At 37.1% G+C, this 13,529-nt stretch overlaps 1 protein-coding gene across 1 annotated transcript; it reads left to right on the top strand.

The window, feature by feature from the left end:
- The first annotated feature begins 1,853 nt into the window (after positions 1 to 1,853).
- UTS2 (urotensin 2) lies at positions 1,854 to 13,200 on the top strand. The gene is made up of 4 exons (XM_072616499.1): positions 1,854 to 1,960; positions 5,200 to 5,310; positions 7,188 to 7,231; positions 12,984 to 13,200. Exons 1-4 carry the CDS (start codon positions 1,858 to 1,860, stop codon positions 13,098 to 13,100), a joined length of 375 nt encoding a protein of 124 aa, XP_072472600.1. The 5' UTR covers positions 1,854 to 1,857; the 3' UTR covers positions 13,101 to 13,200.
- The last annotated feature ends 329 nt before the right edge of the window (positions 13,201 to 13,529 follow it).

Raw genomic sequence — 13,529 nt, 5'->3', positions numbered from 1 at the left:
AATTTTAAAGCTCTATTTACATGCTAACTACTACTAGGAGAACTGAAGAAGATGGAACCTTCCTCAATGATCATCCATGAAGTCCATTCCTACTCTTGGAAAAGGAAGTCAAGATGTTTGATGGAGATGGGATGCATTATCTTTGCATGTGAAGAACAACACATTGTCTGTTCTCCCTCTCTTCTTAGACAATGGGAAATCCTTATACGAAGTCTGTGTTGAATGAATGAGAAGAGATGAAAAAGCATTTGACATTTACTTACTTTGTCCCAGGCAATGGAGATAGAAAGACAAGAAGTCTCTGGTCTCAAGGGGCTTACCTTCTCTTGATGATTTATGCAGCTGTTTATAAACTTTAAAACAATAGATCAGACAGCTATTATTATTAAGTAGAAGCTGGGTGGCACAATGGATAGAAAGCTGGACTTGGAGTCAGGAACACTGAGCTCAAGTCACCAGCTCTGTAACCCTGGGCAGATCTCTTAACTAGAGGCACTCAGTCTTAGTTTCCTTACCTGAAAGATGGGAATAATTATAGCATTGAGTCCACAGAACTGTTGTGATTATCAAATGAGATAACACATAGAAAAATATTTTCAAAACTTTAAAGTTCACTTAAATGCTAAGCTTTTAATAATTGTCTTATAATTAAATATGTTGTTATAATATAGAATGTATCATATCCTACATTATATTTATAATGATGTCAAATTCCACTTTTATAAGATGCTTTTTCTGGTCTCCCTCATTACTAGTATCTTCACTCTGAGATTATCTCCAATGTATCCTGTAAATATCTCTACAGGACAGCTAGGTGGTACAATACATAGCATGATCATCTTCCTGAATTCAAATCTGGCCTCAGATAATTACTATGTGACCCTGGGCAAGTCATTTAACCTTTGTCTCAGTTTCTTCATCTGTAAAATGAGCTAGAGAAGGAAATGGCCAAACTCTCCAGTAGTTTTGCCAAGAAAACCATGAATAGGGTCACAAAGAGTTGGACACAAGTAGAAAAACACTCAACAACAAAAACTTTCTGTGCAGAGCTGTTTGTATGTTGTCTCCCCCATTAAAATGTAAGCTCCTTGTGGGCAGGAACTATGTTTCTGCCTGTGTATACCAAGCTCTTAACAAAGTGTTTGGCACACGATAAGCACTTATTATATGCTTGTTGTGGATGATGACAACAATTAATTATCTTCCTATTATTTCCTCTTCCTAACGAGCCACAGAGCAAAACTTGGTGGTCTGCACAAGAGAAACAAATGAACAGAAGTAAATTCCCTGTTGCTGGGAGAGTTTGCAGCCCAGTAGAATTTACTGGTCACAAGTTTTGATCCCATATTATAATTCTTCTGACACTCAAGTCTCAAATACACTTGACAACTCATCCCTCCACCTTGTAAAAGGAAAAAACCCCAGCCCCGTGCATGTCATGTTGTGCGTCAACCTCCCTAGGATTCATTCATCAGCTGTCTCACTCCCATAGTGATTTCGACCAATGTCTGACCCTTCCTTTAGGTCATGATTTAGCTCAGGAAGTTACTTTTTTCATGCCAGATTTATAAACTTTCCCGTTCTTCTCCTTTGATAAAATATCCACTCTGTCCACTAGGCAATACAACAGTAAATTTATTATCAATCTGTCCTGCTGTCTTGAAGAATGACATCAATGCAAAATGGCTATTTGGGCATCATGGCCAATACAGTCATTTTGGGGGTGGGGGAGAAGGATGATATTTACGAGGTTATGGGGGGATATATAAAGAGTGATACCGGGAGGGAAAGTATCTTCAAGTTCAGCTTCCTCTCCTACAGACACCAAGGAGGACGAGTCCTCCTCTCCCAGTCAGCATGTACAAGCTAATATTCTGCTCCTTATTTTTTGCTGGCTTCTTAAGCCCCTTCTTGTCTCTTCCCATCATGGATTCCAGTGAAATGGTGTATCGGCTGTCAGGTAAGAGGCATTTTCCTTTCCTTAGCTGTGGTATTTCTTAGGTCATAAGAGCAGCAGACAGAGAAACGGTGAAATTTTTGTTATTAAGGCATCTTCTTCCAGCTGAAGTTTCAGCTACAAAAAAAATGTTATTCTAGGTTCTTTAAATGACTTTAAAAATCAATAAGGGAGTGCAATTTCTTCACAGATTCAAGGAATAGGAGGGTATCATGAATGTGTCATCTCATTCTCTTGTTAAGCTTTTTTGCTTTGGCAAAGCAGGAGTAGAAATGAATGAATGAATGAATGAATGGATCAATCAATCATTTATTCCTATGTGCCAGGCACTGTGCTCAGCTCTGGAGATAAAAATGAAAAGATCCCTACACTCTAGGTGCATCCATTCTCCATTTCATTCCGAGAGACCTTAGAGGTCATTTGGCACAGTCCCTTCATTTTACAGATGAGGAAAGTGAGGTCCAAAGAGATTGGAAGGGGAGGCAACAAAGATGTATATAAATATACAAAGACTAAACACTAAGTCATGACTTTCCTGGAGAGCTCTTTACAAACGTTAAAGCGATAGCTCAGTCAATTATTAATATGAGGCAGGTAGGGGGCACAATGGATAGAGAACTGGGTTTGGGCAGGAGGGTTCTAGCAGCTCTCTGAGGGGATGTTATAAGGATGTTTATTGAAGGTATTGCCTGAACTGCAGCTTGAAGGAACAGAGGGATCCTGAGAAGTGGGATCAGGTGCACTAATAATAGCTAACATTTATACAGCACCTACTATGTGCTTTACAAATATTCCATTGGATCTTCACAGTAACCCTTAGAGGCAGGTGCTGTTATAATCCCCATTTTACGGGTGAGGAAATTGAGGGACAGAAGGTAAGCCCAGGATCATGCAGAGAGTAAATATCTGAGCCCGTGGCCCCTTTCACAGAACGTTTTCAAATGCATAAAGTAAAATAGATAGGATTACAAAGGAAGTTAATTATATTAAAATACTACAGATGTGCAAAAAAAAAAAAATGCCACAGACTCCAGGTTAAGAACCCTTGCTTTGTTCCAAGTTTTTTTATTTTGCACGTGAGAAAGGAAATGACTTACCCAGTATCACATAGTAATATAGGCAGGACTAGTAACCAAGATGGGATTTGAACTTATGGTCTCCTACTCCAGATCCAGTCTTTCTCAACCTCAGTTTTTCATCAGTAAAATGGGGTTGATAATAATAGCAACTATCTCAGAGGGGGATTGTAAGGATCAAATGAGATAATATATGTAAAGTTCTATATAAATTCTGTTATTCTTAGTAGTATAATATCATTAATATTAACACCCAGCTTTAATTACAAATAATTACTGCATTAGCTACCAGAATGCATTACTGGTTGACTCATCTGGAGGTTTACCATAATATATTTGTTTTACTTTGAGCTAAAAATTAATTGGCTGAAAATGAAAATATATCTCTGACTACACTTTACTTTTACCTGTGAATTCACATGTCTTATGGAAATAAATTGACACAGAATCATAGAATGGTAGACATGTGAGAGAGCTCAAAAATCTAACCCAGTCTTCTTACAGAAGAGGAAACTGAGGCTCAGAAAAAGAGAAGTGACAGCTTTAATTTAAAATTGAGAGAAAGTTGAGTCATTTTGTGAAACACAGATTTTGTAATTCTTTGTTTCCCTCTCAACCTACGGTTCCCGACAGTCAATATGCAGCTGCCATGCTACTCCCACAGCATCTTTCAGCTTCTAGAGTCATTGATCTTGTGCCTGGCAGTAATTTTAGTGGCTTGAGACAAGCATTAAGTTTATTAAATCTCCACTGTTAAAAGAGGAACAAAGAACATGAGAGTAAATCAAAAGAAAGCCTCCGAATAAAACTCCCATTTTAAACCAAAGATGCTAGATTCTTAGACAATGTGTATCTCATCACAAATTTTAAATAGGTAGAATCTTGTCTTACAGGTAGGTTAAAAAAAAATCACACTAGCATTTTCAAGTGTTCTTCCAAGAGTTCTCATTTATATTATGCCTGACGTTCCAAGAGTAGTCATTGATATTATATGTGATGAAGTTTTTGCAAACGACCACACTTGATTAATCAGTAAGCATTTATGAAGCACCGGTGCCAGACGCTGCTAAGTGCTGGAGATAGAAACACAATAAAAGAACTTACATTCCAATTGGAGAAAGCAACAAAGGCTTTAAATATACAAAGTAAATATAAAGAGAACAAAAACACAAAATATTTGAATACTGATGAAGTGGGGAAAGACTTTATGTCCAAGCTTGAGGGAAGCATTTTTATGGACTGTTTGTAAAACAAGTATCTTAGCCTGTGAACCTCTTCACAGAATGTTTATAAATAAAATAAAACTCATTGGATTACAAGGAAACTATATTGAAAGACTACTGTTGTCAAAATATATATTTTTAAAAAGTTCACAGACTCCAGGTCAAGAACCCTTGATTTGGTCCAAGTACTTTATTTTACACATAAGAAAGCAGACCCAGACTCTCAGATGACATGTATCTCATACTAATAATAGCTAATTTTTAGCGGACTACATTTAAAAAAACCTAACATTTACATAGCACCTACTACATATCAGGTGCTTCACAAATATCCCATTTGATCCTCACAACAACTCTACCAGGTATAGGTGCTATTATTATTCCCATTTTATAGGTGAAGAAACTAAGGCACAGAAAAGTTAAGTGACTTGCTCAGGGTCACATAACTAGTAAGTATCTGAGCCTGCAGATCCCTTCAGAAAAATGTTTTAAAAGGCATAAAACGAAATACATAGGATTACAAAGGAAACATATTGAAATAGTTATAAATATATAGTGATAAACATAAATATCTGTATATATAAAATGTATAAATGCATGAAAAGAAGTACATAGATGACAAAAGAAACATATTGTAAAAAATTATAAAATATTATATATATTTGCACATATAAAAATATTACAAAGGTATAAAATGAAATACATAGGATTACAAAAGAAACATTGAAATACATGTATATAGAACTATGTTATAAACCACTGATTAGCTTCCAAAACTTTCCATATATTCATTACCTTCATTCCTTTCCTAGAAGACACACACACACACACATATACAGAAACAGCAAATATCTAATTTGAAAAACTCCATGTTTGATGACAATTTAGAAAGACAGAATCAGGCTGATATCCATCCCATACTTTTTACTTTTTCTCTCTTTAGCAGATGATGAGGATACAAAACTATCCTTGGAAGACCTGGAAAGAGCTTCCCTCTTGCAAATGCTGCCAGAGATTTTTGGCACAGAAAGAGATAAAGAGTCCAGGAAAATGGGTAAATAAATAAATAGACTTTGTACTGACTAGCAGATTAACGTTATCAGTAGCTAATATGGTCCCTTGAATTTACCAGTTAGTTCCAAGTATTTGATGGGATGAGGTGAGTTTTAGAAGAAGGCTTAGCGAGTCACCAGAATTCCTCTGCTTGAATTGATGGCTCTCAATGCCATACTCAGCTCTGTCCCTGACCCTGACCACTGGACCCTGCTCTGATTCATCTGTAAGCATCACTTTTGTCTTTCTACCTTACATCTTCCTTTCATTTTCTTCATTCTAAAAGATTTTTTTAAATGAAAGATAAGGGAATTTGATGGTTATGATTTAAAAAACAACTTGGTGGTCAAATGGAAGTTGTGAAGAAAGACATGATAGAAAAGAAATTATGGGTTTCACATAAAATATTTACATTTTGCTGTTAGTTGATGGGGCAGCTAGGTGATGAAATGGATAAAGCGCTGGGCTTGGAATCAGGAAGACTCATCTTCATGAATTCAAATCTGGTCTCAGACATTTACTAGCTGGGTGACCCTGAGCAAGTCACTTAACCTTGTTTGCCTCAGTTTCCTCATCTGTAAGATGAGTTAGCAAAAGAAATGGCAAATTACTCTAGAATATTTGCCAAGAATATCCCAAATGAGGTCACAAAGAGTTGGATATCACTGAACAATTAGTGGGGGGAAATATAATATTATTAAAATCTGAAAAAATTCAACTTCAAAGAAATATAGACCATCAGAGCTCTCAGCTGGGAGGTCATGTATCTAACCCCTTCATATGACAGATGGGACAAGTAAGGCCCAGAGACAAGAAATGAGTTGGCCAAAACTATGTAGACTAGACCCCAAAAGGGTCCAATTTCCCTAAATCCTACTTCAATTATTTCTTTCCTTTCCAAAATTAAATGTTTTGATTTTTTCTTTTACATTGCTTTCTTACTTCTCTCCTTCCTTCCCACATGGACTCTCACTTTGGAGTTCTGATGCCACATATAAGCATGGACTTTGTATATTAATTAGAAATAGGAAAAACAAGACTAATCTTGAGTTTCTCCCTCTAAACACTGACTCAAGATGAATAAATGTTCAGAATCTTTGGGAGGGGCAGAATCTTCGAAAATTTGGGGTCATTTTAATAACAGAAATATTTTATGGGAGAATGAATAATTAAATTTCTTTTAACACAAAGATCTTTGTGGTCGCTGCTTACTAAGGAAGATAATATTAATAATAAAAATAGCTGGCATTTATGTAGAGATTTAAAGTTTGTGAAATACTTTGCATATATTTCTTTTTATCCTCACAACAACTGCTGGGAGATAGAGATGATGATGATGATGATGGTGATGATGGTGATGATGATGATGATGATGATGATGATGGTGATGAGGCCAGTTTTGGAGGTGCTTTATAATAGTTAGCATGTCTTTAGCACTTTAAGATTTGCAAAGTGTTTTGCAAATAATTATCTCACTTGATCCTTATGATAACCCTCGGTAGGAGAAACTAATACTGACTCGACTTTACAGTTGAAGAAACTGTGTCTGGCAGAGGTTAAATGACTTGTTTAGGGTCATGTCACCAGTAAATGTCGAAGGCAAGATCTGCATTCAGGGATTTGTGACCACAAGTCTGTTGAGCTCTCTACTAAGCCACTTAGCTTAGAATATAAAAAAGTAACAAGAGTGACAAGAAGAGTGATGTAAGGCAAGGGGTAAAGACTCAGGACCCAGTAATGAATAATTCATTTACCTTGTCCCTCTTCCATGTTTTGAGTTTTGCCATTGTCTGTACTCTTACAAGAGCTCAATAAGAAAGAAGCTTAAGCTATCTACTGCCATCTGAGGACTCATCTCCTAAATACGTTGTTTTTCAGATCTCAGTGCTGACATTTTTGATCCAAGAGAAAATGTGAAAAAGGTAAGTGGTTCTGTTTGAGAAATTCTCCCTCAACAAACATTTATTAAGCACCTACTATGTGCTGGACAGTGTGCTAAGTGCTGGGGTGGGTGGGTACAAACAAAGATAAAAGATAGTCCCTGCCCTCAAGGAGTTCACAATCTAATAGGTAAGACAACATGTAAATAATCAGTGTATACAAGATATGTCATTGTTCGGTCGTGGCTGATTCCCTGTGACCCTATTTGGGGTTTTCTTGGCAAAGATACTGGAGTGGTTTGCCATTTCCTTCTCCAGCTCATTTTACAGGTAAGGAAACTGAGGTAAACAGGAAGAAGTGATTTGCTCAAGGTCACACAGCTAGTGTCTGAGGTTGGATTTGAACTCACGAAGATGAGTCTTCCTGACTCCAGGGCTGGGGCTCTGTCTACTGCCTCACTTTGCATGACTTGCCTAAATTGAGCAGTAGCAGGTAACAAATAGGATGGAGGGTTCATAATAAGAGGATCACGAAGCTAAATTGGAGAATTAGAGGTACTGGGTCCTTGAATTCTGAGGGATATGATTCATCAAAGAGGCAAAACTCTTGGAAAATCTTCTAAAAACAGTGACTCAGTGGGATGTTAAATATGGCCACTGGGGATATGCACATAGTGCTTATGTTGTCTTCAATTCAATAAACAACAGAAAGAGAAAAAGTCAAGAGAATGGTCCCTGAAATGAACCAAGGAAGGAAGTAACTTCTGAGCAAGATTAGGCTTGAGATTAATAGAGATTAATGTCTGCTTAGAAAAAGAAATTAGGGATGAGATTTAAATGAAGTGTATGGATTCATGAAGAGCACAGGATGGATATTGGAACTGAGGGGCCATCCCCTGAGGTAGGTAAATTTAGGACAAGTAAAAGGAAGAATTACTTTACACAGTGGGTGGAAAATCAGGGAACTTGTTAACCCTAGGGGCAGCTAGCTGGTGATCTGAGTTCAAATCTGGCCTCAGACATTCAGTAGCTGTGTGATCCTGGTCTCTGTTTGCCTCAGTTTCCTCATTTGTAAAATAGGGATAAGAATCGCCCCTACCTTCCAGGACTGTTGTAAGGATCAAATGAGATAACAATTGTAAAGTGCTTAGCACAGTGCTTGGCACATAGTAAGTGATATATAAATGTCAGCTATTATAGCTGTTATTACCTTGGCAGATCATACAGGCTAAAACAGAAATTGATTTAAGAAGAGTTTAATCATAGAGAGATCCATATCTTAACAGTCAAGTTAAAGAGACTGATGCATAGCTAAACTTTTGAAATTGGCATCAGGTGAGCAACTACATGATTCTCCTACCCACCCCGATGCCACAAGCCATTCTTTGGCACCATCAGTTTGATAACAATTCAATTGATGTAATCCCAAATAGAAATGTAGGAATAAAGGCAGCACTAAGATATGGTACATTGTCCCTTCAAACTCAACACATTTAAAAATAGATAAAGGGATTATTTCAAATATTTTAAAAAATAAATGTACTACATACCATTCCAAGTCATTAGTAGTGGTATCACTCGGGTGTAATTCCAAATTGTTTCCCAGAATGACTGGATCAATTCATGGCCAACCAACAATGAGTATCATTAATTAAACATTTACGAAGCACCTACTATATAGTAGGTACTAGATTAAGAGTTAGGGATGCAAAGAAAGGCAGAAGACAGTCCCTGCTTTCAAAGAGCTCACAGTTTAAAGGACAACTGGATGCAGACCAGTGCTGTATAGGATAAATAGGAAATGATCAATGGAGGGAAGGAATTCACATTAATGGGATAGGGAAAGGCTTGCTAAAAAAGGTGGCATTTTAGCTGGGATTTGAAGGAAGCCAAGGATTGAAATGCCCCATTTTTCTTGTAGTCCTTCCATTATTTTTAGGGTCATCTCTGCCAATCTGATGGGTGTGAGGTAGAATCTGGGAGTTGCTTTAATTTACATTTTTCTAAGTATTAGTGATTTGAAACTTTTTTTTTTTTTTTTGCATATGGCTATGCATAGCTTGGATTTCTTCTTTTGAAAAACTGCCCATTCATATTTTTTGGTCATTTATCAATTGGGAAATGACTCTTAATCTTACTTCTAAAGAAACTGCACATTGAACAATTAATTGAAAATCTAGGTTGGTTTTTCCTTTGGTCCAAGATTTCTTTTTGTTGTTCTTGTTCTTTAAAGTATAGGCTATTTTACTATGTTCAGTTTTGATAGTACTCGGCAGCTTCATCAGCCTCTAACTGGGTTTTTGAAGAAAACATTCTCTGAGATAGATGTGAGGCGTCTGAGTAGTTTCCAAACCTATTATGTATATTATTTCTTTACCTGAACTATAATTTTTTAAAAAATTTTTTAAATTTATTTTTAGTTTTCAACATTCATTTCCACAATATTTTGAGTTCCAAATTTTCTCCCCATCTCTCCCTTCCCTCCTCCCCAAGACACTGTGCATTGTGATTACCCCTTCCCCCAATCTGCCCTCCCTTCTATCACACCCCTCCCTTCCCTTATCCCCATCTTCTCTCTTTTCTTGGAGGGCAAGATTTCTATACCCCATTACCTGTATTTCTTATTTTCCAGTTGCATGCAAAAACAATTCTCAACATTCATTCCTAAAACTTTGAGTTCCAACTTCTTTCCCTTTCTCCCTCCCCACCCATCCCCACTGAGAAGGCACGCAATGCAATATAGGCTATACATATGTAGTTATGCAAAAGACTTCCATAACAGTCCTGTTGTGAAAGACTCACTATATTTCCCTCCATCCTATCTTGCCCACCATTTATTCTATTCTCTTTTGACCTTGTCCCTCCCTAAAAGTGTTTCCTTCTAATTACTCCCTCCTCCCATTTGCCCTCCATCCTATCATCCTCCCCTATGCCCCACTTATTCCCTTCTCCCCTACTTTCCTGTAGTGTAAGATAGATTTTCACATCATATTGAATGTGCATGTTATTCTCTCCTTAAGCAAAATGTGATGAGAGCAAGCTTCACTTTTTCCCTTTCACCTCCTCCCTTTCCCCCTCCATTGAAAAAGCTTTTTCTTGTCTCTTTTATGAGAGATAATTTACCCCATTCCATTTCTCCTCCCAATATATTCCTCTCTCACCCCTTAACTTTATTTTTTAGTTATCATCCCTTCCTATTCAACTCACCCTGTGCTCTCTGTCCATATGCGTGTGTGTGTGTGTGTGTGTGTGTGTGTGTATATATACATATACATACATACATACATATATGTGTGTGTGTGTGTGCATAAAATCCCCCCAAATATCCAAATATTGAGAAAAGTTTCAAGATTATTATCTTTTCATGTAGGCATGTAAACAGTTCAACTTTAATAAGTCCCTTATGATTTCTCTTTCCTGTTTATCTTTTAATGCTTCTCTTGATTCTTGTGTTTAAGTAAAATTTTCTATTCAGCTCTGGTCTTTTCATCAAGAATACTTCAAAGTGCCCTATTTCATTGAATGACCATTTTTTCCCCTTAAGTATTATAATAAGTTTTGCTGTGTAGGTGATTCTTGGTTTTAATCCTAGTTCCTTTGACTTCTGGAATATCATATTCCAAGCCCTTTAATCCCTTAATGTAGAAGCTGTTAAATCTTGTGTTATCCTGATTGAATTTCCACAATACTCAAATTGTTTCTTTCTGGCTGCTTGCAATATTTTCTCCTTCATCTGGGAACTCTGGAATTTGGCTACAGTATTCCTAGAAGCTTTTCTTTTCAGATCTCTTTCAAGAGGTGGTCAGTGGATTCTTTCAATATTTATTTTACCCTCTGGTTCTAGAGTATCAGGGCAATTTTCTTGCTGATTTCATGAAAGATGATGTCTAGGCTCTTTTTTTGATCATGGCTTTCAGGTAGTCTCGTAATTTTTAAATTGTCTCTCCTGGGTCTATTTTCCAGGTCAGTTGTTTTTCCAATGAGATATTTCACATTGTCTACTATTTTTTCATTCTTTTGGTTTTGTTTTGTAATTTCTTGGTTTCTCATAAAGTCATTAGCTTCCAACTGCTCCATTCTAATTTTTAATGAATTATTTTCTTCAGTAAGCTTTTGAACCTCTTTTTCCATTTGGCTAATTCTGCTTTTTAAAGCATTCATTTCCTCGATGACTTTTTGGACCTCTTTTGCCATTTGGGTTAGTCTGTTTTTAAAGGTATTAGTTTCTTCAGTATTTTTTTGGTCTCCTTTAGCAAGTTGTTGACTTGGTTTTCATGATTATCTTGTATCACTCTCATTTCTCTTCCCAATTTATCCTCCACCTCTCTTACTTGATTTTCAAAATCCTTTTTGAGCTCTTCCATGGCCTGAGACCATTGCATATTTTTTTTGGAGGTTTTAGATGCAGAAGCTTTGACTTTTAAGTCTTCCTCTGATGGTATGCTTTGTTTTCCCTCATCCAAAAGGATGGAAGAAAATACTTGTTCATTAAGAAAGTAACCTTCTCTAATCTTATTTTTTTCCCCTTTTTGGGCATTTTCCCAGCCTGTTACTTGACTTTTGAGTCCTTTGTCAAGTGGAGGGTATACTTTAGGGACCTGTAAGTTTTCAGTTTCTCCAAGGTTGCATAATCAAGGGAGAAGAGTTTATTCCTCTCCTGGCCTGTGCTCTGGTCTGGAAGCTATCACAAGTTTTTCTGCCCAGGATCTGTGAGTAGAATTCCCTCTCCAGAGCCTCCTCCAGCTCCACCAGGCCAGTGCTCCTCCTCACCCCAGAGCTGTCACTCAGGGCTGAGATCCAGATCAGTTGCTTGATTCCCCCATGGTCTTTAGGCTGAGTGCTCTGTTGCTGCAGCCCTGGGCCCCAGGCTAGGGCCAGACTGTGCTCTCTTTCCAACCAGGTAAAGAGCTTTTTCATTGACCTTTGAAGCTGTCTTTGGTGTTTATGGGTTGAGAAATCTGGGAACCACAGCTGCTACCCATGATTCCATGCCCTGAAGCCTGCTCTGGTCCTGTCTGTGCCATGCAGCGCAGTCAAGGCTAAGTTGCACTCCATGGGCTGCTCTCCGCTCTGAGCCTGATGTGATACACCTTTCCTGTTGGCCTTCCAGGCTCCCTTGGGCTGGAAATCTCTTTCACTCTGTTGTTTTGTGGCTTCTGCTGCTCTAGAATTTGTCTAGTCATTTTTTATAGTTATTTTATGGGCTACAGGGGGAGAGCTACAGCAGGCCTGTCTTTCTACTCCACCATCTTGGCTCTACCCCCTGGTCTATGATTTCTTTTACAACATGACTAATATGGAAATATATTTTGCATGACTACATATGTATAATCTACATAAAATTTCTTGCTTTCTCAATGAGGGGGGTGGGAAGGAACGAATTTGGAACTCAAAATTTTAAAAACAATTGTTGAAAATTATTTTTACACATAGTTGGGGAAAAATAAAATACTAAATAAGTAATTTTTTTAAAAAGAAAATTTGGATTTTAATGGAATTCTATGGGGAAAAGTAGACTTACCTCAATACTAATAACAGCTAACATTTATATAGTGTTTTGAGATTTGCAAAGTGCTTTCCATGGTCTTTACTCATTTAGTCCTCCGAACAACCATGTTGGGTAGTTACTATTATATCCTTATTACACAGAGGTTAAGTGACTTGCTCTGGGTTGAACAGGTAGTAAGTGTCTGGGGCAGGAATCAGTCAGGTCTTCCTGATTCCAAATTTCATGCTGTATCCACTGTAACACCTATTTGCTTACTAATGTACTTTATTTTTTGTTTTATTTCAGGTTTTCTATGGAAAAGATCCCAAAATCTCACTCCTGAGTCATCTTCTGGACAGAACCAGGAAACAATTCAAGAAACGTGGGACCCCTTCTGAATGTTTCTGGAAGTACTGCGTGTAAAATGAGATTTAGTCTTTTTCCCCTATTGTTTTATTATATTTGTAACCCTCTTAGAAAATGTAAATAAAGTTGTTTGAGTTAAAGTGACTTAAAAACCTAAGCAAATCAAATTCATTATTGTTTAAAAATAAATCCTTTATGTTTTGCAAGTAACTATGTGAGCATCTTCTTTAAATACAGTCTACACGTAATTTCCTTTATAAAATACTTGTGTTCCCTTTGTTAAAGTCTTGCTATAACAATGTCTCTCGGAGCCAGCAAATTTCAAGTTCTAATAGGTTTGATCACTGGGTTAGAAAGGCTTAGAGTTTGGGTTTAGCAATGTACTATATATCTCTAATCCAAGGACCAGAGACTCATTTCCAGAAAACTGGCTACAGAAATTTGTTCAGATGGTCTTTTAAGGCTTGGTCTTTTTTTTAATGGAAA

Source organism: Notamacropus eugenii, chromosome 5 (genome assembly GCF_028372415.1).
Source record: "Notamacropus eugenii isolate mMacEug1 chromosome 5, mMacEug1.pri_v2, whole genome shotgun sequence".
Lineage (NCBI taxonomy): Eukaryota > Metazoa > Chordata > Mammalia > Diprotodontia > Macropodidae > Notamacropus > Notamacropus eugenii.
Note: the sequence above shows the minus strand (reverse complement) of the source record. Positions and strands in the feature narration are given on the sequence as shown.